The sequence below is a fragment of the Heliangelus exortis genome, chromosome 16 (genome assembly GCF_036169615.1).
Source record: "Heliangelus exortis chromosome 16, bHelExo1.hap1, whole genome shotgun sequence".
In the NCBI taxonomy this organism is placed as follows: Eukaryota; Metazoa; Chordata; class Aves; order Apodiformes; family Trochilidae; genus Heliangelus; species Heliangelus exortis.
In genome coordinates, this window is record NC_092437.1 from 9,501,500 (window position 1) to 9,525,722 (window position 24,223).

General features: G+C 38.7%; 1 protein-coding gene across 2 annotated transcripts; it reads right to left on the minus strand.

Moving 5' to 3' along the window:
- Window positions 1-508: 508 nt before the first annotated feature.
- On the minus strand, window positions 509-23,711 carry CSE1L (chromosome segregation 1 like). Of its 2 annotated transcripts, none has more exons than XM_071759358.1 (25): window positions 23,571-23,711; window positions 20,750-20,845; window positions 19,933-20,075; window positions 17,774-17,875; window positions 17,188-17,333; window positions 16,796-16,886; window positions 16,424-16,531; window positions 15,445-15,537; window positions 14,063-14,230; window positions 13,832-13,961; window positions 13,062-13,127; window positions 11,095-11,297; window positions 9,698-9,782; window positions 8,864-8,925; window positions 8,013-8,149; window positions 7,757-7,860; window positions 7,077-7,174; window positions 6,039-6,189; window positions 5,336-5,544; window positions 4,533-4,630; window positions 4,244-4,329; window positions 3,286-3,367; window positions 2,716-2,862; window positions 1,695-1,926; window positions 509-1,036 (listed from the first exon to the last, which is right to left on the minus strand). In XM_071759358.1, exons 2-25 carry the CDS (start codon window positions 20,832-20,834, stop codon window positions 947-949), a joined length of 2,916 nt encoding a protein of 971 aa, XP_071615459.1. In that variant the 5' UTR covers window positions 20,835-20,845; window positions 23,571-23,711; the 3' UTR covers window positions 509-946. The 2 variants fall into 2 exon arrangements, with proteins under 2 accessions (XP_071615459.1, XP_071615460.1); XM_071759359.1 differs by lacking the exon at window positions 23,571-23,711 and adding an exon at window positions 23,081-23,291.
- Between the last annotated feature and the right edge of the window lie 512 nt (window positions 23,712-24,223).

The following is a 24,223-nucleotide window of genomic DNA, read 5'->3' on the forward strand; positions in this document are numbered from 1 at the left end:
AAAAGCTTATGGCCTGGTAGTTTGGTGCCATCTGAGAGCACAGTAAGGCTTGGGCATTTCACTAGTCACTCAAACAGCCACAACTACAAGGTAAACTGATGCACTCAAAATTCAAGGCTACCAAACCTAATAATTATATTTATGAGGAAACAGAAAGAACATCCCAGTTAAGTTTAACTGCCACAGTTTTATTACATCACTGAATATCCAATTGGAGACCAACACCCACCCTAAGAAGGTGTATACTTACTTTTACTGCTCTATACTGACACATCTTGTTCAAAGAGAAGGGATGCACCCCTTGATAAATATCAAAAGTGGTAATAGCTTTGGATCTCCTGCCAAAATTTTAGATTTGTTCTGCATCATCTTACAATGTATTTAAACCATTACTTAAGATAAAGGAAAATCCTCACAGTCCCACTGTCCTATACTCTTAAAGTTTAAAACATGACCTTTTTTAAACCAACTGCATTCTTCTAAAACAGTAAGCGCACAGTGACAGGCATTTTAAACAAGTACTTCTTATTTATTCACAATTTAGATAAAGTTTAAGGAAAGACAGAAGAAATACAAAGGACAACATCAAAATGAAAAGGAATTTTAGTGAGCAAAGTGAGTTTCTACAGCCAGTGCTCTCCATACATTTCGAAATGTTACCCAAACACTGCAGATGCAGATTTCAAATAAATCCCATAACAAACTGCTATGACTATTCCCTTTGGAATTAAACTGGGAATGGAAGTTAGCCACCTTTTATCTATGAGTACACAAACCACCAAATTCTTTCACTTTCTGCTTAAAGCCACATTTATCTTTTGCAAGATGGGTTCTGCAATGCATTTTCAAGTAGCATTTTTCGTTTTGTCTGAGCTCTGCTATAAAAAAAGTCAGTGTTAACCTTCTGTATCCCAAAACAGCTTTTGATCTTTCCTGTGGATGCAATTCAGTGCAGTGTCACACTTGCAGCTTGGAGGTATCCTTGGAGATACTGCAACGCTTCTGCATTCAGACTGGTGCTCAGCATTGATGGAACCTTAAAACATGGGATAGAGCAGAAGTGTCAATGTGTGCACACATGAAACTGCTGCTATATCCTGTTAATCTCAGTGTCAACATGAGGTACAAAACATGCTGAGAGCAGCAGTTTTCCATTGCAAAAGCAGTTGCTGGAATTACAAATCCTGATGCTGACAGTTTTATGTACTACTTACCTGAATCAAACATGAAAGAAGAGTAGAGAAAACCTTCAGATATTAAAGCAGGCATGTGGGTGAAACAAATATCTGATTTCTCAGGAATCTCTACTTAGAAAAATCTTGAACAAAACAAAGTCCCTATGGGTTAAAATAGTCAACTGTAAACTTAACTTTTTAATTGAGCATGAGTCACCTGAAATTTGAGTACATACAACTGACCTAGACAGAAGTATTAGTTATATACTACCAAGTGGATAAATTGAATAATAAGAAATGGCATATTTAAGCTTTTTGCTAAATTAAGCCACGTGAAAATAAGGCCTAAGGTTACCAAGGCAAAAACCTTGCAAAAGCTGTATTCCATTAAAAAAGAAGAGAGCAGAATTTTGCATTTCAGTTATGACATGCTTCATTTTGCTGATTACCAAACTATAACAAGAGTCCCATTATCAAAAAATGGTAGATTTTAGCATTAGCCATGTATAAGTCACCTACCCTGCCTGGGCATGCTGTAGAGAGTTTGTGAAGAGACTGTGCCAGATGGATTCTAGGATTGTTCACCATTTGACCTACAGGATCGTGTTCTTTTTTTCCAGCAAAGGCCAGCTGAGAGAATGCAGTCTGATATCCTGGAGTATCTTCTATGTCAATGAAGTGCTCTTCATCAGGGATGGTGTCATCCTCAGGCAATTCAAAGAGGCCAATGAGGGCCTGCAGCAAAGGGATCCTATACATAAAGATGGGAGGATAAAATAGGAGTGCTTAAAATACATTAGGGCAGGGTGAATTTAGCAAGAATATTCAAATTACTTGGCACTCCTTACAATGTACCCCTCGTGGATACTTGCTTAGCTACTGAAATTTTAAGTGCCCAATCTAAGCTGGATTTGAAGAGTTGTGGATCTGTGATACAGGTATAATGTAGCTGCTCATGCTAAAAACGTGAGCTAACTAAAAAATGTCTTTATTTTTCATCAGTGCAAGTGTCATGAAACATACCTAAGAAAACTATTATTTTCCAGATTGTACTTACACCTTTGCTCTAAGTACATTTTAAAAAGAACAAGTTCCAGTTCAGTGATCCAGGTACTGGCATTAAATTCAGGCCACCTGACATCCTAAAATGGCTTCCCATCTTTCCACCAAAACCCTACTGTCAAGCTAAGATCTCAGTCTGTCAGGTTTTAAGCATGCCCAGCTCTTTTGACTAGTAGAACAGTTTTAAGTGAAATCTGGGCCCAGATTTTCAGAAAGTAGAGCATTTTCTTAAATGTTAGCCCAATCAGTGCTATCTCCACCACAGAAATCTCAAACCAGTTCTGGCATCTGCTTTGAAAATACAGTTTCATTTGTTGAGACAAGGAAGTGATATGAAAAGCCTGCAACTCAGCCTTATAACAACAGCAAGCCTGAAGAAATCACCAGAGTTTTTTTGAAAAATAAATTTTGAAGATAGCTCGAAGTTTCAAAAAAAGTCAAACAGCCTCCCTAACAGAACTTGAAGTATTCTACATACCACAGCTTGGTGTACTCAGTGTCCATCATAGGAGGACATTCTGTTAATATTTTTGTAATCCCAACAGCACAGATTTTCTTCTCAACTTGTCCAGACACCTTCTGGATTTCAGGAATTATAATCTTTTCCAAAACCATTCCAAACATCCTGTTGTTACATTAGAAGAAAAAGTATTAGGAAGCCTTATCAGCCTTACAATGACAAAAGAAAAACAGAAACAATACAAATCACTAGGAAAAAAGAGGAAAACAGGTAATTTGATAAGATGCTGCCCTGTTACAGTGTATTCCAAGTAGAAATTTGAGCATACAAGTGTTTCACAAAGGAAAAAGAAAACCATTGTCACTTTTCTTTACATGATCTGCTTAGGAGATAAGTATCTTGAACTATAAACAAACAACTGTGGGCAGTAAACCTGAATACTTGAAAGACAAATAAAATATCAGAAGAAACATTTTGGCAGTTAAATTAGTGACAAATGCAGTCTGCAGTTTTAGCTATTTGCTGCTTTACAAGATAAAAATGGCACAGCAGTCTACAATAAACAAACAAACAAAACATAATACTAACTTTGGCTGTATGCTGTCAAATATTTCCTGCAAAGCTAATGCCCCATATTTTATGCAGTACAAGTTAATGAAGACTAGGAAACCTGTAACAAGAAAAAAGTTCAAATTAACATGAAGACCAAAGAACAGCCTTGTAGCAAAATACATTCTAAAGGGGACAGAAAACACAGTCTTTACAAATATTGTTTCAGTAAAATATATTAATTTGCTGCCTTGAAGTTTGCCTAAAAGCTGCTTATCTTGCCCTGTGCCACAACTCACTAAAACATGGCAGTGAGACAACAGACCAGATTAATTCTTTTTCTCCCTTATGGCAGCTACAAAGCATTTTGAAAGTAATTTGGGAATTCTTCACATGAATGACCAGAAGAACTCTTCAATGCTTTCAGCTGAAAGCAGTTTTCAGATCTTTCTGAATCCCTTTGCATGGCCTTTGTACCAGACTACAGATGCAAAAGCATTAAAAGCACCACTTAAATCTTGTTTCTGGAAGCCCATTATGTGCAATACAATCGTTCTTGCTCCTTTCAGGCAGCATTAACCAGATTTTATTGGATTAAGTAATAGACGTTGCATAATTTGCATAGTGATAGTATCATTAAAATAACTTAATCAGTATGACAATCTTCCTGTTACAGCAGGAATAACCAGAATGTATTTCAGTAATTTGTCACACCTTTGCTAGTTTAACATAAAATCTTACCAACTAAACCTTACAGAGCAAGAAGAACACACAAATCTCTTCCATTATTTTAGTTCCATTCCTTGAGTTTTCAAGAAGAAACTGTTACCTGCTGTGGCAACTGTCCTACATGCCACCCCTAGTTACACGAACAATCTGAAGCCAGTCTGATGTTTATATTCACACTAACATAACAGGACACTTACACAGTACAGCTGCATGTTCTAAACTGCTGGCATCAACAGCACTGAAGCTTTTCATGTAGCAAGGAACTTACTTTTAATAAATTTTGTTGTTTTGGAATTTTGAAGTCTTTGGAATAGAAGAATGAAGATCTGTTTCCTGTACTGGTCAACTGATTCACTGGAAATTTAAAAGAATATTCAATTCACACTAGGATTTTACAAATGTCACATCACAGTAAACATGTACAGAATTGTTCAAATCGATTTTACTGACACATGGGACATTTTTCAGTTGTTATACATTCATTATAAGACACACAAACATTAAAATATTAAAATTTACAGAAATTATTTTTGAATGTGATTTCAACTCATACTCACGGAGGCATCTGCTCTATAATACTGTTCAGAAGGTAGAATCCTTGATGGTCATTAGCTTTAGAGGCAATCAACTTCTGGAACACACCTAACAATCCAGGCTGTAAGCAAACCAAATATCAAACTCTATACATCAGTTCTTCATATTTGACCTACCAGAAAGTTGCCCCTTACCATACAACAAGGCAAAAGCTTTCATAACCTAACCCAGGAATTTGCTTCTGCAGTTAAGGACAAGGGAGACAGATTTCTCTCAGGACCAAGTGATGCTCCTTGGAGCATTCTGATTAACATTGATCAAATAAAGACCAAAGCCAATTTGAACATGCCCATCTGCTTCATCAGTGGCATTACCTAATCAAGTCTGACTATATCAGATCATGCAGCAGAAATAGTAGAAGTTAAGTATGCAGAATAAATCCCCCACTGAATTCACTAATCCTCACATATTCCAACATTTTGGCTCCTCCTCACTCTTTTCAAGACTGTTTTGAACAGAACCTCAGAGCTTTCCTGATCTCCAGTTTTCCACATGAGACAAATGGAAGAGGAAAATTGTGGAAACCGCTTGAAAAACCTAAAGGCAGGAATTTGACATCTTAACTGACAAAAAAATATGACATGATTTATGCAATGGAAAAGCACCTCAAAAACCTGCACTCATAGTATTTCTTTATCTTTCTATATAAGCACAATTAATTTAAAGTAGAAGCACAAATCCAGCTATTCACTAAAGAAAAAGTTCCTCATAATTTTTAATCTTAAATCAAGATGTCTAGAACTATGAATAAATCAATCCAACTTACAATTTTGTCAGCAGCAGCACTTGCAATTGTATTGGCACCCCGCTCTAGATAAGCCTGCAGGAGCCGCACCAGAGGAGGGATGTTTCCTGTCCTTTCCCATAACACTGGCTGAAGCAGATGAGGAAACAAAGCCATATAGGATGAGGGGATTTCATTTTTATGCATTTCCAGAAGCAGGGACATCACTTGAAACACATACGGAATGAATTCTGCAAGAAAAATGGACATTTACAAATTGAGCAAATACGGTCACTGTCAGTTCCTAGGAACCACCCATCCACTGACTGAAGCTACAATTTCATTATTTTAAAACAAAGATTCCAACAAATCAAACTTTGGGGAAATGTACCATTCCCAAATGATTTACTCCAAACATCTGCAAGCATTCATTGTATATATAATTTCTATTTCTTCTATTTGTTAATGTTTCAGAACATGGAAAACAAACTACTAGAAACAAGACAACATAATAAGCAGCTTTGGAGCAATTATTGTTGTAGTTTTAAAAATAGTTTGTTTTAAAACAAAGCTAATAGAGTCTTTGTACCCTATGGAACAACCCAGATGCTTCTTTTTCCTGGGACTGTGAACATGATGCATTCTCACTCTAATTTCCTGTGTTACAGAAAAACTGCTATGAGGTCAATCATAGCAACCCACTATAGTAGAGAGAGAGCACAAGCACTTACTGATTTTAATTTACCTTGCACATCATTCTGTAGTATCTCTGTGAACACCATAAACAAAGCCTCTTCAAAGCTTCCAACAGCATCAGGGTTTGCTTTGCATGTTATCCTTATTGATAAGCATATTGATTCAAACATGTAATGGTTAAAGTGAGGTTTGCTTGGATTCTAAAAACAAGTTATAAACAGAGAAATCAAACTCACTGCCAAATCACTCACTTAGCAAATTATATTTTTAATATGTATTTTAACTGAAGCCTAAAGTAGCAATAGGGAATAAGGATTTTCATGATTTATTAATATGCTCATGAAATTAATTCCACAGAAGAAAGCAAACAGAGACCTTTAAAGCATAAAGGAGGGGTGGATTTTTATAATTCTTTTTAAGATGACAAATGTTTTCCTGAAGCTCTACATAAACTAGCAAGCAGCTTAAGTATCACAAAACAAAAACTGGACAAAATTATTTTTCAAATCTCTTAAGTGTCTAGACAATTCTTCATTGAACAGTTCTTACACTCTGCAACTACATTTAAACACAGCAGGAGATTTCTGGATCGTCAGTGAGGGCGTTTCTAAAGCATTCACTAATATCAATGTTCAAGAATATGAGTTCTGCCTGGAAAAATAAAACCTAGGAATTTTACCCAGAAAAGCAGGAGGGTAATTTATTTGATTTAACCCCACATTTCAGAGCATAAATTATTAGCCTCAAAAGCTTCATGGAGAAAGAATAAAGAAGTTGTGAGAAAAACATATTATTGCAATGGGGGCCTCTGTAAAAGCAAATATTTTTAATACTAGTTTGTTCTACTATAAAAGATTTCATTTGCTGTTTCCTATTTCAGGTAAGTGCAGGGAAGAATTATTTGAGATGTCTTCCTTTTAAGACAATCCTTCACTGAAAGGCTCTTTTAACTTATTTTAATCAGAAAATATTGAAAAATTTACAGTATTCTAACAAAACACAAGCAAGAAGGTACACACAAATCTTCAGAAAGGCTGCTGTACAAGGTCAAAATTGAACACTTTGCTCCAATGGCTTGTTTCTTTACCTTACTGACAGCCAGCAGTTTCTGTGTGAGCTGTGTGATGACAGATGGGATGTATGGAATTATGGATTCCTGTAGCAGAGAAAAACTCCTCATGATGGCTGCAAGGAAATTGAAAAGTATTATCTTCTGGAGACAAACACACACTTCTGCCATCTGTCATCTGACCAAATCTTTTGCTTTTTACTATTAAATTGGATCCCAAGGAATTAGGTACAATAAGAAAGAGCATGTTCTGCAAGAGCAAACAATCTGTAAATATGAGAAATGACAAAGCAAAGCCTCAGGATGCCAATTCTAGAGACAGAGCCCAGAAGATTAAGCAGCTTTGCAGAGAACATAATTTATCTTGGATAAGTCTCAAATCTTGGTGTACTATTAGCCATTAGCCACTCAGATCACCTACTGACACTGCTCAGGTAGCTGTCTTGACTGCAAAGACTACCATATGAGAAAGAATTTGTCACAATACAAATTGTGTTTAGAGTTTCTCTTTAGTACCATAAATTTAGTCAAAGATGACTTAATATGGCCTGGTAAATAACTGCAGCCTGCACATAACTCTTCAGAAGGTTTGCATAAATTAGGTATTACAAATAAAAATTTCAGTAGCCTGTAACTATATGCCATGACCCCAAGTTAACACAATTACTCTTAAATTGCAGAAATCAGACAGCATTTACCTTTCATAATGTATTCATTTTCAGATGAGCCAGGAAGAGTTAATGCTTTAAAAAGGTTTGTTAATAGCACTTCTACAAATGGTGCCATCTCTGCAGCTGTAATCCTGTTAAGTAAAACACAGCTCTTTAATGATTAAAGATATTCACATACTTAAAGCATTTTACAACATTGTAACACTAAGAAATAAAAGACTCCCTACATCTTTAATGGATAAAACCTATGTAGCAATGAATTTATCTCTGCCCCAAAACTTACAGGGTAGTATTATTTGTCCCCCTCATGGTAAACAGTCTTTCAAGAGCATAGGCTGCATATGTATGGACCACAATACTTTCTGCTTGAAGATGACTGATTAAGAGAGGAATAGATACCAACAGTTGTTCCTTAGGTACCTACAAAAATACAGCAACAAATTACATGTGTTATAGACATACAGATGGATCAACACTAGAGCATAACCACTGGGAGCTCATCAGCTGAAAGACTGGCAGAGGAAGAAAACTTAGAAAGCTCCTGAAATTGCTAAATCCCTGCTTGACAACCAAGAGGTCTGTATTTCTCACTACCTGTATACTTCCCCTGAACATCAGTGTTACATTTGATTGTCAGTCAGTGCATATACTCCTTGTATATTTATTTTTCAATTTTAATTTGCCTTAGGGGCAATAAAAATACAAAAAAATTATGACAGGTATTTCATAACACATGAATAAAAGCAATATAAAATTTAGAAATAATCAATATATGTTCTTACTGCATTTCAGAAATCAGAAAAGGTAAAGGACAAAGCTGCTATAAACTCTTAACAACCACTGCAATGACACAAGCAATCAAGTATATTTAGACTAAGATTCACATGAAAAAGTCTGAGTGTGCCACAGAACTAAGCATGCTAAATGCTCAGTGCTCCCACAGCATATAGACTACACGTTAATTGGACATTTATAATGATACCATTTATTTTCAAAACTAAAAATTCAGCATGAAGTATTATATATGACTATCAAACACCTGTTGACTTAACTTCTGGCCAAGAAAGTTAAATAAGGCTGGCGTGTATGAAGTAACAATCTACAATATGTTTTTATCTTAAGAGAAAAACTTACTTGGTTTCTAAAAATCATGATATATTTTATGCCATCTGCTTTTAGCACAGGAAATTCATTCACTGCAATAGAAAATTAGGAAAATTTGGTTGATACTTTTTGTATAAATGTGGTTTTTGAACACATATTATAGATAGGTGACATTACATCACTATTTTTCACCTCAAAAAGCACACACACAATGTTCTTCTATACTGCTTAGTCTCTGCATTTCTGCAGGAGCATCACAAAGATATTCTGTTTGTTAGACAGAATGTCAGTTTTAGGTACAAATCACATCCCAGTACCATTAAGTGTCCAGTCCAACTCTTTCATATGAAATTTCCCCTTCCGGCCCCTATTTCAAAAGCCTCAAATTACACATTCCAATAAAACCCACTGTGTTCCAAAGATAAGATAATTGCTGAAGCATACAACAAATTATGAGGCTTAAATCTAGCCATCCATAATGTCACCAGTATGGGCTGATACAGGCTATAGTTTAGCCTTCAGTATTTTAATTTCTCAGGGTTTTGTATAGCATCAAAGGTCACCATTAATTCTCAAACACAGAAATCAAATTACTTTGATTCAAGTTGAAGCACACAGCTGATAGCAACTCTGTGTGTGTGTGCTCTGATCTTGCAGAAAGCATGTGGTAATCCACCTTTGTTTAAAAGCTAATTCATCGCTGGCCAAACAAATTTGAATTACTTCCTGTGTGGCAGGTGCTAACAGTTCTCTTTTCAGAGATTACACTGACAGAGGAGTGCTTGAGCCTCAAAAAACAACAGTTGCTGCCAAGGCTGTAGATGGATCACAAAAAATGCCATATCAAAATTAACATTAGCTTACCATTAGCAGACTTCAAGTCAGGTTGAATGTGATTCACAAAGAATTCTGTCAGATTAACAAGTTCATTGGCTTGTGTAATTCCATGCTAGAAAAATAAGAACCAAACAACTTTGGTTTTAGTGCTTTTAATAAAAGGAATCTAAAAAGTCCATGGACACGATGAGATTGTTGACATCATCTTTGGCAGAGAGACATTAAGTTTCTTTTTCTTGATGTTTTTAGTGTCTACAATTCAGCTGTAGCACTACTGAAGTTCAAAGCTGACAGCTCTGAGCAGAGGAACAGCAGCAGGTAACAGTGATAATAGACTGAGATTTTAGATAGAAAATATTAGCACCTTACTAACTTGATACCTTTTTTTTCTGATAGGCCTTTTAAAGAAGATAAATTCAGGACTCCAATTTCAATTCTGACTTAGAAAAACAAGATGATAACTACTTAGTGTTCTCTTCTAAAAATGCAACTGATTTTTAAAACAGGATTTTTAGATGGATATTTATGAAGAGTTCTAAATGATATTATGGCATATTTGCTGCTGAATAGCACAGAAAAGAAAGATGTACAACTTAGTAGCTAACTGCTAGCAGACTGTGGTTCACATTACACATTACTGTTACTAGCAGTGGCTGTGCAGTAGTACACAGTTTCAAGAAAAACTCGAAAAACCTTCAGCAAAATTGCAAAAAGATGCTGTACAACATGATTTAATATGTTTGCCTCAGGTCTGTCTCATAAAGCCACTGAAATTTAAACTGTAATAAAATTTAAAATATTTATTAGTGTATTAGAATCTGCTCTACAGGGCATTACATACAATGCTACTTTTTCCAAAGACAGTTCAGTTCAGGTGTGGCTTTTCAATGTACCCAGCCTATTATTTGCTTTCTCCCAAAGGAGCAATGAGATCCATTCCCAGGCATGGCTGGCCTTCAAATGCCATTTCCAAATCCTAGCACTCAAATAACAGGAAACACTGGGAAATATAATGGTAAGACCTGTAAGAGTCATTTAGAATCCTTCTAGTCTGCTTAGCACTTGTGATCTTCTTCTGTAAAGCTAAATTAGGCCTTCCGTGGCTTACAACTCTGGCTCAGCACCATTTAAAAGCTCAGAGGTTCCAGACTCAAGCTAATTTTATTTCTTTATATGGCTGCTTCACACATGCTGATAAACCCTGCCAAATGGTCACACACGGTTGTTGACTTTGCCCAATCCATCAGAAGATCAGATACAACCAAATTACCAACTGCCACAGGATTGTACAGACAACTTTCAATCTCACCAACACTAAATTACTACAAATACAGTAACCCCCATTCTGAAGCAGCATAAAATGAACTGCAGCCTTCATATACACTACAATATTTGAACATATATGGATTAAAATGTGTAAGTACCTTCTGTGTTTGAGCTTTGGATGCCAAAGACGTAACAAGGTAAATAGCTGCATCTTTGTGCTTCCAGTTAACAGCTGGATTCTTTGCATATTCTTGCAGCATAGAATTAACATATCCAGAAAAAATCCCTGTCACAGGTCCTTCAAAAAATTTGCACAAGCCTCTGACAAGATCACAAGCTGCTCTGCGCCTGGTATCAATATCTGCATAAGAACCAAAAATTTTTTTTATGTATGGGAAAGTATACAGCTTTTCATATTAATAAACACCACAGTCTATTAATAACACACAGTTTCTCAAGTAACAGCTGCCTCGTGTTAATTATTGCAAACTACAACACACTGATGTGCAAGAACACATTTAATTTTTTACTTACTGTCATAACAGGAACTATTAGTACAACAGAAAGAGGACTGGACCTACCAATACTGGATGTGTATTCACCAATTTTACTGCCCTCTAAAGAAAGTTTCAGTAAGCATGCAGGGAGAGGCAATGTTGACAATTAGGCACCCAAATCTGGTTGGGTTGGAGTTAAGTTTCTTCACAAATGGTCCATGTGGTACTGTGTTTTTTACTGGTGACTAAAACTGCTGATAACACCTCAAGAGTTTTGGCTGAAGAGTCCCTGCACTATGTCAAGGTTTTCTCTCCTTCCTTCCCAGCAAGCAGGCTGGAGGTGGGCAGCTGGGAAGGGACACAACCTGGACATTGGATCTGAACTGACCAAAGGGATACTCCATGCCATTTAACACCATGTTTGGCAATAAAAGTGAGAGGAGAGGGGTTTTGGGGAGGTAACAACTGCCCAGGGACAGGCTGGGCATCAGTCTACTTGTGGGAGATGGTGAGTTATTGACTGTTTTTCCCTACCTCTCTTCCCCATTCTTTCACTTAAACTGTCTCTACCTCTATCCACCAGTCTTCTGATTTTTACTGCTCCTGTTCTCTCCCTCATCCCATTGCAGCAAGGTAGAGAGTAAGCAAGCTGCTCTGTTCTGCTTAGATGCTGGCCCACCACCACTGAATCAGGACATTTTTGTTAAAAAAAACCAAACCAAACAACAAAAAAACCTTCATAGAAGCCATGGAAGGAAAATCTAGCAAGTCAATTTGAATGCAACAGAGTCTGTTTCTAAAGTAATCTCTGAAGAACACAAATACTTCTTGCCTCAATTCTTTTAAAAGGAGCACTAGCTAACAAACAGAACTTCACAAATACATAACATGCAGCCAATCCTGCATAACAATAATAAAACATTTGCTTGAAAGAAGTTCAAAACCAGTTTTCTCCAATTTTTGTCCTCCACTGAAAGCGTGAAGTAATTTCATAAATCTACTGTGAAGAGTCATTAACCTAAAAGTGTCAGTGAGTAAACTGTTAGTGGCACAGAACAGTGTACCCAGAACTGTCACACAGATCTAGATTCAGTTCATTTGTATTCTGACCTGGCTGAGGTCCAGGCAGCTACAATCAAGGGTGGTTACTGTATTGGTTTGAACGCAGTGCTGACATACAAGAGCTGGCTGGTGTCCAGCTGGCTTGATCACAGATTAGTATGCAACACTGGTCAGAATTTCAGTTTAAACATGATAGACTACTAAATACAGGCACAGTCTCTCCAATGTTATTTAAAACTCTACACATAGGAACTAAGTACACAACTGTGACCACCATTCAGCATGGACTTACAGGCTATTTTTGCTGAAATGAGAATGTGTGCAGTGCAGGAGACATACCAATCCAATTAAGGAATAAAACCTATAAAAACATTGTTCAAAACAAAATTTGATCTGTGATGGGCACATTGTGACAGTAAACTTCATCAAGCAGTTGACAGAACTTGTAGGAGAGGGCAAACCTTTATCAATTAAAAACATAAGTTATAAAGGCTTCAGTAAATAGCTTCAGCTCTTTAGAGCTATATTTAACGACCAAGTATTCTTAGTATAAATCTGTGGATTACCAGATCCTTCCAAATCCCTTCTTATATATTCTTCAGAATTATCTTCAAATGCTTCTTCATCAGCCGCTGAAAATATAAACCACACAGAACTCTGAACATCAAGGTCTCAGGTTTTTATCAAGATATATTATTAGCAGCCTCCTATTTTGCCTGAGTAGTTTTCTATAGCATTAACAGAAATTAATCACAAATATCCATCCAGACCAGCCTCTTTAGCTTGCTACTGCACCACAAATTAATTCTTTCATACTCATGAGCAAGTGTATTCCTGATTTAAAAGTAAGAAAGAGAAAAGACATAGCATATTCAATACTAAGTGCATTTAAAGAAGCTTCTAGAACCACAGACTTGAGAGAGAAGCTTCTTATCACTGCAATATATGCTTACTGCATTTAAGATACTCATCAATAGAAGCCCATCAAAACCTGGGGAGAGACATTACAATTTAGTAGGCCTGATCTCAGTGCCTATTTGAACAATAGAAATATTCTGATACTCATTTTAATAATGTGAAGTTATTGGTACCACATGACCTAAGACTTCCTATATTTTTCAATTTGATACCCCAGTATGACAAAAGAATTATTAGATATATTAATACAATTATACAAAACCCACAGGACAGCAAACTTCTAGAAACTTGGTTTTGAATCTAGTACTCGGGTACAGAAGAGGTAATACCCTACTCCCAGTCCTGCCAAGCAATGTATCATTATAATTACAGTTAGATTTTATTGAATCTTAGAAAAACTAAGTCTTCAAAAAGTTACCTCTAAATTCCATATTGGGAACAATAACTTTTTCACAGATGCTTGTCAATGTATTCTGGTCTTCAAACAGATGCTTGTAATGTGGTCTCTCACAAACTGAGGCCAGAAACTGGATTGCATTACTAACAAGCTAGAAGATCACAAACAGAAGACACAGTTTTAGCATAACTGACCATTTTATAATTCATTACTAAACTTGATAAGTGATAAGATCAGTTTGGAACAACTTACCAAGTCATATTTCACTTCTTGGCCCGTTGTAACTAATAGATTCCAGATTGCTGTTACAAAACGTGGCAGGTAGGGCTGGAATTCTTCATCATATTTTTGAGCATATAAAGCAGCATTATCACAAATTTGTGATTTCAAGAGCTCCAGTAATCCAGCTTCCTCTTCATCCTCACATAAAACAAAACTAAGAACTTAAACATCCAAACTTCAGCACTACTTAAAGATTAAGGGTATCAACACATTTGAAGGACATATTTACACAATTACCTTATTGTTTTTTGAATAGGTGAAATAAATCCTTTTTATGTCCCTAGAATTACTGTATTTGCTGATTTGTGGTGGAAATGCACTGCAAGTTATAAATCATACCTGCATTTCAAATGAAAGTACTACATACTTCAAATAATTTAGACATAATGAAGTTTTGCATGGATTTAATCTACCAATGTATGAGGAAAAAGACAGCACAAGGCACTGAAAAAAATATGTTTGCTCTTTTAAATTACAATAGCTGCAAAAGTACTTCCTTCCCTTTCCCTCTATCAGCACAGATGCTTGTGGAGCCACAAAGAAAAGTGACCAGCTGGAATTAAAAAATATAACCAAACAGTACCCCAGTTCCAGGTCCCTCCCCAGGTCCCACCTTTCAGTTCTAATGCATATCATCTCCTCACCCAGTTCAGCACAGAGCTACGTGAATGTCTGTGCTGGGCAACAGCCCACAGTCAAAAGACGAAAGTGCAGCAAAGCTGCTTCTAGCAGCAGCGTTCGCTTGCAACTGTGAAACAGCACAGAACACACTTCGTGTGCCTCCCTAGGAATTGGTCAGCACATTCAGAGTTGCTTTAGCTCCATCATGTGGCAAACTATGGCATTGTATCTGGAAGACATCATTTACAATGCACAAAGCATGTAAAACATACACCAAGTCAAAGCTCAAAATAGATCTTCCACCTGTGAAACTACTGAATCTTGTAATTAGACAAAGACAGATAATGTTGAACTGAGTACTTGGGAATGTCAGGCTGTCTCTGTTCAACTGTTTCAAGTTACTTAAGAGATTCCATTTTTTAAAACATAGTGCATGAAAGGTATTGAAAATCAGAGCACTGTGACTAATTATTAGGTGACTTCAGCACCTCCTCAGAACAATATGGTCATTGATGATTATCTGTAATTTCGTTTCTGTACACAGCTGTACACTGCACTTGAGATACAGCTTTAAGAACTGGCTTTTAAATTCCTTAAACAACAAGGCAACTTTTCTAGAAATTAATTTCCTTAAAGTCATTCTATTACTTTGCCCACCCAAGAAAAGTTAGGTCCAAATTCCCAGTCAACCCTCTCCAATACACAAACGAGGAGGTTTATGCAGTACTTACATCAGTCTGCAGAAGTTTATTATCTAAAGTTAACAGACTATGAAAATTTGTCATCCATGTTTCCATGTTATCTTCAAAAAACTCAGGAAGATCCTGTGAAGTAAAAGCATAAATCTACATTATAATTTCTGACTGCACTGCTCAGATAACACACCTACATTCTAAGCAGCATGTATGCACCTTATAGTCTTTACTGGGGGACACCAAGTGTAGAAAAAAATCTTCAAAGCAGAACACAACCCCCTCCTCTTCCCACATGAAAGCCCTCCAGACAGCTTTGGAATACACTATTCCCAAATAAACTAGTTGCTTACAGCCTACAGCTTTATAAGGGAACAACCTTATTGCCTCAGAGTTAGAGAGCACAAGCCTCCCTTTTAGCTCCAGCAGGCTCTTTTGCCCAAACAAAGAACCCAAGCAGTCAAGGAATGATCACAATTCACAGACTGATGTTCATGTTGAGAAACTAAATATACATAATCGCAAAGTATCTTTTTTTATATTTTTTCATATAGTGTATATATGTATTTAATAATATTGGAAATTATTTAAATCCAATTTCCAAACACAAAAAACCACTGCTACCAGAATTACTTGCTACTATAGTGCTACCAGTTTTAACTTTCATCTGCATGAGTGAGCTCATGTCAGTGCAGACACATTTATAAATGAGCACAGTGAGTACAAACTCAGGCATTTGAGTTCTGTCTTTCACAGCTCCCAAGAGCTACCCATACAACACCACCTTGCTATGACAAGAGCTTAGACCCTCTTGAGCTTTTGTGTAGACAGGGCCAAACTAACACGTTAATTAACCCCATCCTTACTGTGCCTTTACTCCAGCGTTGAAGCAGACTGTCAACTTTTATTTTTGCAACAAAGTATGGCCTTAAAGACTGCCTCAAATGGACCCTATAAATAAGACTACAACAGCTTCATGAGAGCAAAGCAAAACCATCAGAAGAACAAAAATATTCACCTGATAATTTAAACTGTAGAACAGCTTCGCAATTAGAATGAGAGAAGAAAAGAGAACCTTCAAAGCACTAGCATCATTTGCATGTGTGCTGCAAAGTTCAATAGTTGCCTAGAAAAAGACAAAACTCAGTCAAGTAACACATACACACACAAACCACACTGACAAGAGACATGGATTTTTATTTATTTTTTTAAACAGAAAATAGTTCTTTTTCCTCCCCCTATCTATCCTGTCTGGTCTCACTTCATGGCTTTAGTTTCAACCTCATGAACAGTTTCAGAACAGGTATTTTAAAGTTTTCATTGTGCAGGCATTCACAGCAAGCATTTCAGAATATTGAACTTGTTTTAGAGACAATTCACAAAGAAATACCTTAAAGAGATTCGTCAAGGGCAGAGCAAAGGCATCAAGAACAAGTTTAATCTCTGACCATAACTCGTTTGATTTAAATTCATGCCGGTACCTGACAAGTGAAAGACAAATACACAACAGAATACAGTCATCATATTTATTACCAAATTGACTTACATACAGCTAATTTTCTGTGCTGAACCTTCAAACAAGAACTGTTGTTTAGTGGCAATACAATACCATGCAAGATGTACAATATGATAACCACTGAAATTCTTATTAAAAATTTAACAAACAAAAGGAGAAGCCACAACTTGCAGACTTCGTAAATCTTCAAAATTGAGTCTAGCAGGAAAAATTTAGAGTTGAACAAAAAAATAGAACTCATACACTAACTCCTTTCCTTACCATACCTTTTAAATAAAGAGTGAGCAGTACGAAGGACCCCATTAATGACGTGGAAATCTCCACTTTGGAAGCGATTCACCATTTCTGTCAATAAATCCGGCCATTTCTGGGGAAAGTCTTCCCGACCAATAATACTTATAGCATCACTTAACTGGAAAGGAAATATGACCATGTCATGATAAAATAGCAGGCTCCTAATCACAAGAAATACAGCAGTCATGTCAGATGCTGCAAAATACTTATTAAGAAAAATACTTATTACTCTTGTCAGATTCAAAAATAATTTGGTTAAATATCTACTAGTTTTCAGCACAACTAAATCTCACTTTAAATGTGTACATGCTGTCTCACTTTCTGGAATTTAACTGTCTAGTGCTAGGTCTTAGCTAAAAGATTACACAATAACACCCTAAAAAATAAAATTTAAAAAAAAAAAAAAAAGCAGCAGTAGATGTGACAATATACTCCAAGTTATTTGGATCAGGATGGCCACACTGGTAAGGAAAATGAGCTCTGCCATTAGCCAGAGCCTCTAGACACATTTCAAATATTACAAGAGTCCCATAGACATAACCAGAGTTGACATATTACCTGCTTTTGAATTTGTTCTGGGCTGCTGAGCATCAAGGGCACTATGTTGGCTTTAATTGCTACCCTGTCTGATTCACAGATTTTGTTGGGTTCATCCTCAACCTAAAATTAAAATAATAATTACGTCATGGGCATATCAGTACACTTTAGGCCACAAGCAAACGCCAGCAGGCACCCTCAAAACCATACCACTGAGTTACCCAATCAGTTAAACAGCAATCAGTTCAAAGTCCAGTCAGTCAACAGTACTAAGTGGCAGTAAACTTCAAAATTTCTACTAAAGAAATAAAATAGTAAGGATGCTTGTCACCAACCAGTGACAGCAGTGCCAGTCACACCATCTGTGATGACAGCACTGAAATTCAGAAGCCTAGAAATTACACAGCAATTAAGAGAGGCAAACACCTCCAAATAATTCAATAAATCAATAAATTCAATAAATAAATTCAATAATTAAAAAAATTCAATAATTTTAAAGATGCTTAAACCGGATGCAGCTACTGACCCCCCCTTACATCCTTTTCCCCATCCTCCCAGAAGGTTAAAAAAACCCCACAAAAATCATAATCTTTAAAGCCTGAGCTTCACAAGTTTGTATGATGTGAAAGGCAGCAATAACTGTACCAGGCAAGCTTCAAGCAGGGAGGCAGGACTCACTGCTATGCATTTACATAGACAGAGATGGCAGAAAGATCAGCAACAGCAAATTCTACTAAGGAATTATGAGATTTTTTTTACAAGACACGAGACACAGCATATAGATGAGCATTATGTACATGCTTTAAAAATAAATTAGAAAAAGCAAAATATTTCCTCACTCCATAGGTATCCTGTACATCTGGCTCCCTGAGCTCTACCAGATCAAAGTCCTTGAGTCCCTTTAGTTTCACTGAGTTTTGTATCAGGCAAGTCCAAGGCTGCTGCATTAAACCATGTGATCTAGACAAGGTAGCCTTAGGGTTGTATTTTATGTTCATACAACTGCAGCTGAAATGACAGCTTCAGTTTTGGACAAAACAAAATGCTTGAAGCCACAGAGGCAATCAGAACAGTCCCCCCAACACACTGACTGCATAGCATCTCCACCTACTCCAGAACAAAATCTCATCCTGAATTACATCAGCAATCCATAAAAAAGGAAGCCACTTAAATTTTTTTCCGTAACACAACATTATTTCTACTTAGAATATATTGCAGATAAAGACAGAGGGTTGGCAGAAGTGACTGAGAAAACAGTAATACAGAAACAAAGTTCCAGAAACCTCATACCAGACTGAATGTGCTGATCTTACTAAATGTAACCAGATCTGGGACTGCTCTACATTCTTAATATTAGTACAACAGGGAGGGGAGAAATCACAGCAGAATTGTAAATATGTCCCAGCTAAGATGTAATGATGAAACACCAGTTTCCTTGTGATAAAGCTACATTACACAGTTGATATTTTCCAGATATAAACAGTAGTTTCAGCATGACAAAGTATAAAGACTACTAATTAAAACCTCTCATCACTTAAGTTGAGCTCTCAAATTTAACACTTTTTACCAAAAATTAAATTTCATTAATACCAAAAGCCCTAATTCAAAAATGTTCCCGACCTCTTCAAAACAGAGGATAAAGTGGGATTAAATAGCAATAATTCTATTTTAGGTCTACAAATACTTCAAAGTGTTAAACTGGCAAGGCCACAAAAATAAACTGTCACATATAATTCTTTGCCCCAGAAGCACTAACATGAAAGGAAAGCTGGTATCATCACTTTCAGCTGCAATGCTGGCTTGAAATGCTTGTAACACTACAACAGATACAGGCCAACTTGACCATCTCATCTTTATAGACACTTCACAATAATTTTCCTTTAAATATCAGTGGTATTAAAATGAGTTTTAAATATTGTGCTTCTGCAAAATATGCACATAATATTAGAGAAAATTATTTATGTATCATCGTGCATCTCTACCCCTTTTTAACAGAATGGACTCCAGAGGCCCAGGTTTTAGTCCCTCATCAGTAAATTACACCTTGTGTTTCTTTACAGAATTGTCTACTTTCTTTCACTGAGTACAAACACATATTCTTCAAGGTTACTGTAGAGTACCTTATTGTACCTTAAAAGGGATTATTAAATCTTAGCACAACTACTCACTAGGATACCTACAATTCTCCAGTTCCTTTTTATGTAATTCTTAAACGTTACAGATGCACAAACTTTGATGACATTTTCCTGTGATTTCTCCAGCAGAGTTAAGAGTAGCAATGGGTAATTCTGGCTTCCTTCAACTGACTCAAGAAACTTCTCCGCTGGAAGAGAATATACACTACAGTCAGTGATATACACTACAGTCAGTGATAATACACTACAGTCAGTGATAATACACTACAGTCAGTGATATACACTACAGTCAGTGATATACACTACAGTTAGCAAAAGCTGAACTGATTTTTTGTAATGAGAGCCCTATGATTCCTCAAATGTCTTATTTAAAATAATCATCACATGAACACTTTCCCAGTCTCACAAGAATAGAAACATGAAATAAGTCTGACAAGAGGCACTGTAGCTTCTTTACTACTAAGCTCTTGAATGCTTCTGCTTTTAGAAAAAGCTCTTGATTCAAAGCAGGATGAGGAAATATTGCCTCCTCACCACTTCTAAAAGCCATAACCTGATAAAAGTAAACCCTGGTTTATTGTGACGAGCAGAACTGTTTAAAATAACTGTCCAAAAAAAAAAACAACCAACCCAAAAACCCAAACAACAGGAATAAAGGAAGAAGACTTTTCAAAAAGTATACAAAGTATATTTATATTTATATCCATCCCTCATTAATTTGGGGATTTTTTTGTATTTTAAAAGGATACCGAGTACTTTTTCAAATATGTTACTGCATAAACACCCACTGAATTTTGCTATGCACAGACAGAAGAGTCAAAAAGAAAATAAACTTCTTCGATCTCTCATGAGAATCACTTACCAGGACGTCTTATAGCAGGATCTGGATCTAGTGTTTTCTTTAGATATTCAGTTAAAGTCTGTAAATTGGCATCACTCAGCTCCATTTTGGCAGAACCTAAAACCCAAAAGTAATTTTGTTACAAATACACAGCAAAAAAATCCATCCTGTAAGCAACACGTACATAAAACTAGACTGCACAGAAGACATGTCAGCTCTTTTTGGCTATACAAAAAAACAACAGCTAATATGCACAAAACCAGAAACATTCAGTTTCCTAAACTTCATATTACTGCTACTGACTTGTTTATTGACACCAAACTCCTAGAAGAGATTCACACATCCAACAAACCATGAACCAGGTACAACCTAAAGACATTCTCTCACCCTTCCAGGACAACAGGAGTTTGTTTTTGAGAACCACTGTAAGCCCCAGAAATTTGTTCCTGGTTGAAAAAGCTGAGTAGTCCTGCCCTACATAACCACAAATAGAGCAATTCAGAGTGTACTGGAGAGTCAAGGCTTGTTTAAAATTAAATAGTCATTAGCCAAAAAACCTCTCAACAGAAAATTAATTTTTTATAAAGAGACAAAAGACTGTGCAAAGCCAGAGGGTTTGTCCACCCTCTGAAATTAAGTTAGGTTAGGGTGGGAGTTAATTTAGACTGTAATACTTACTAGAGAATAACTGCGCAATAAGTCTAAATTACTTCTCTAGTAATCCTCCCACACGCATTCTCATACTTACCACAGCAATATATTAACTTCACAGCTTTAATTGGAATAATTAAAATTACAGTAACACTAAAAGAGTAGCAAGACATGACTTTAAGGACATGCTGTTCAGGATAGCACCAATTCTGCTCACATCTGTCTTAACACCAGCAGTACAGAAGTTACAAGGAATATTTCCCTTCTTTCTGTGGAGTTTCCAATTGCTAAGACAGATTGAAGTTGGTCTGTTCCACTTTGGATTTATTCTATGTTGATTATCGGTGCAAAAATATTTTTTATTTAAGCACATGTGCAAGGCAGTGAGTTTTTACTATGGCATATGTCTCATTAAAAGAGAGTGCAACAGTATCCTCTTGAATCAAATTAATGCTAATGAGTAACTGAAATCTCAACATATTTTGCAAAAAGTAAAAATCTACCCATGAGTCCTGCTTCTCATGTTTCACTTCCTTTTTCAGAGTTTACTTGCTTGTAGTCTTGTTCACCAATTCACATCAACCAACAGAATCTCAAAGTACAGAATAAAGAGGCCAGGACCAACGAAAGCTGGTGCTCACCTGTCCTACAAAACAGCCTCATGCATCGCTACTGTGATGTTGAAACAAATACTTAAATCTGTCATAACTAAAAAAAGTAAATTATCTGCTCCAGGGAAGTTTGTAAAGCTGAGTTGCAAGCCCATGCAGAAATCATTTAGTAAGACTAAAGTGGACTCAATTGGGAAAAAAACAAGAGAGGAGATAACAACCCTGAATAACCTTTAACAAACACGTTGCATACTGTATGTAATACAGGGGCCCATATAAAACCCCATATAACTCGAGATGACCAGGAATTTATTCTGAAGGCCAAACAGAAAGATGTGACTCCCTTAGTCAGACCCTGGTATAAGAAGATAAGTATTTCCACCTGCTACCTGCTTGCTCTTATTTCCTTCTCTTCCTCTAGCTATTAACTTGTTTTGTTTTCCACCACAAAAACCAGGTGGTACTTAGTATGAGTGTTGCAATACCTTGTGACATATGCATCCCAAAAGGCCATAGAAAAATGAGACTATTTTCAGACCAGCTCTTCAGACAAAAACCTATACAATGTGCTTAATGCATTAACTACTTCACCCAAATTACTGATAGACCACTTATGGAAAAAACAACCCCCCAAAAGCAGCAGTCCTCCAAGCCTTGCATCGCTCCTGCTCACTCACCCCAACACTTAACAAACATCACCTCCATGCCTAAGGATGTTCATAGTCCAGATTTTGCGGGAAATGTTACTTTTTCACCAAACCGAGCATTTTTACACTCACTTTCCCCGCCACCAAACCGCAGGGCTGGGGAGACAAACCTCCCGCCCATGGACAGACCCCAGCCCCCACCCCCCGCTCCCGCCACTTCCCTGGGGGCCAAAGCCGAGGCCCCCCCTGAGGCGGAGCGGCCGCTCGAGAGCCCTTCAGCAGCGGCGGGCGGGCTGAGGAGCCTCCAGGCCCGGCCTCCAGCGGGGCTGCCCCCGCTTTTGCTACCACGGGGGCTCCGCAGTTCCCTTTCACCTCCTCAGCCCAGCTCCCCCCGGTGCTTTCCAGCTCCCATCCCTTCCGCCTGAAGCCTCTGAGGGGTTTACCCGAGGGACGGGGCCCCTCCGTCCCGCCCGCCGCAGCCGCCACCAGACCGCGCCTCCTCCGCGCCGGCGCTCACGCTGCCTCCAGCATCAGCGGCCCGCCTGCGTTCCCCGGAAGGCGGGCCCGGGTCCGGCCCTGCACACCCGGCCAGGCCGGGGCAGCGGGGTGGCGGCCACAGCTGAGGAGCCCCGCACCGACCCGGCCCCTCAGACTAACTTGCTCCCCTCCCCCTCCCCGCCACCTCTGGAGCGGCAGCAGCTGCAGCCAATGGGAAGCGCGCACTGCTCATCCTCAGAGGCCGCGGACCAATGGCGAGCAGCGGGGGGCGGGCCCAAGCACCTCAGCATGGGGAGCTGCGCCTCTCGCTGCGCCGCGGGCCCAGCACGGAGCGGAGCGGCGGCGGAGCGGCAGCCGAGCCGCGGGCCGTGCGGGCCGCCGGTCTATGGGGCCACCCCACCGCCAGCATCGCCGGGCGGCGCGGCCCAACCTCACCTGGCGTCTTCCCCAGACGGTGGCGGCAGCGGCGGCGGCTCCGAGAGCTCCGGCTGCGCTTCACATTCAAACCGCGGTGAGAGGGCGCGGCGGCGGCACCGTGACCGCATCACGCAGGGCGGTGACACCGCGGGGCCGCCGGGCCAATCAGCGCCCGCCCCTCGCCTGACGCGCGTCCCTGTCAGCCAATCCCTGGCGCGCTCTCCGGGCGGGCGGCTGAGCCAATGCGCAGCCTCTTCCCACAAGGCCCCGCGGCGCCTCTCGTAGCTCCGGAACGGGGCTCGGCGGCCTCGGGCTAGGCCGGGGGGGTTCGGGGAGCGCGGCCCCGGCTGCCCGCGGGGAGAGAGTGAGCGGCTCCCGAGGAACACAGCGGGCGGCAGCCGGGTCCGGGGTACGAGGAGGCGGCCCGGCGCTCGGAGGAACGGGGCTGGGGGCGGGTGTGGGCCGCGGGGCTCAGGAGGGCAGAAAGTGAGGGAGTTCGAAAGGCAGGAGAACGCTGGAGGGGCCTGGTGAGGAAAAGAGGGGGTCCAAGGGCTGAGAAAGGCAGCGAGGGGTGTGTTTACCACCATCTGTTAATAATACCACAAACCCTTCCCCGTGAAAGCCCCATAATTACCATCAGTGAGAAATTCTCCCGTTAAAAGCCGCCTCAT

Excerpts from the sequence above, each read along its gene's own strand:
- CSE1L (XM_071759358.1), bottom strand. The coding sequence starts at position 20,834 with ATGGAGCTGAGTGATGCCAATTTACAGACTTTAACTGAATATCTAAAG. Across the intron at positions 11,298-13,061 it reads AAGGGATTTGGAAGGATCTG|ATATTGATACCAGGCGCAGA; the intron begins GTAATCCACAGA and ends GTTCTTATGCAG. Across the intron at positions 8,150-8,863 it reads TCATGATTTTTAGAAACCAA|GTACCTAAGGAACAACTGTT; the intron begins GTAAGTTTTTCT and ends GTATTTTTGTAG.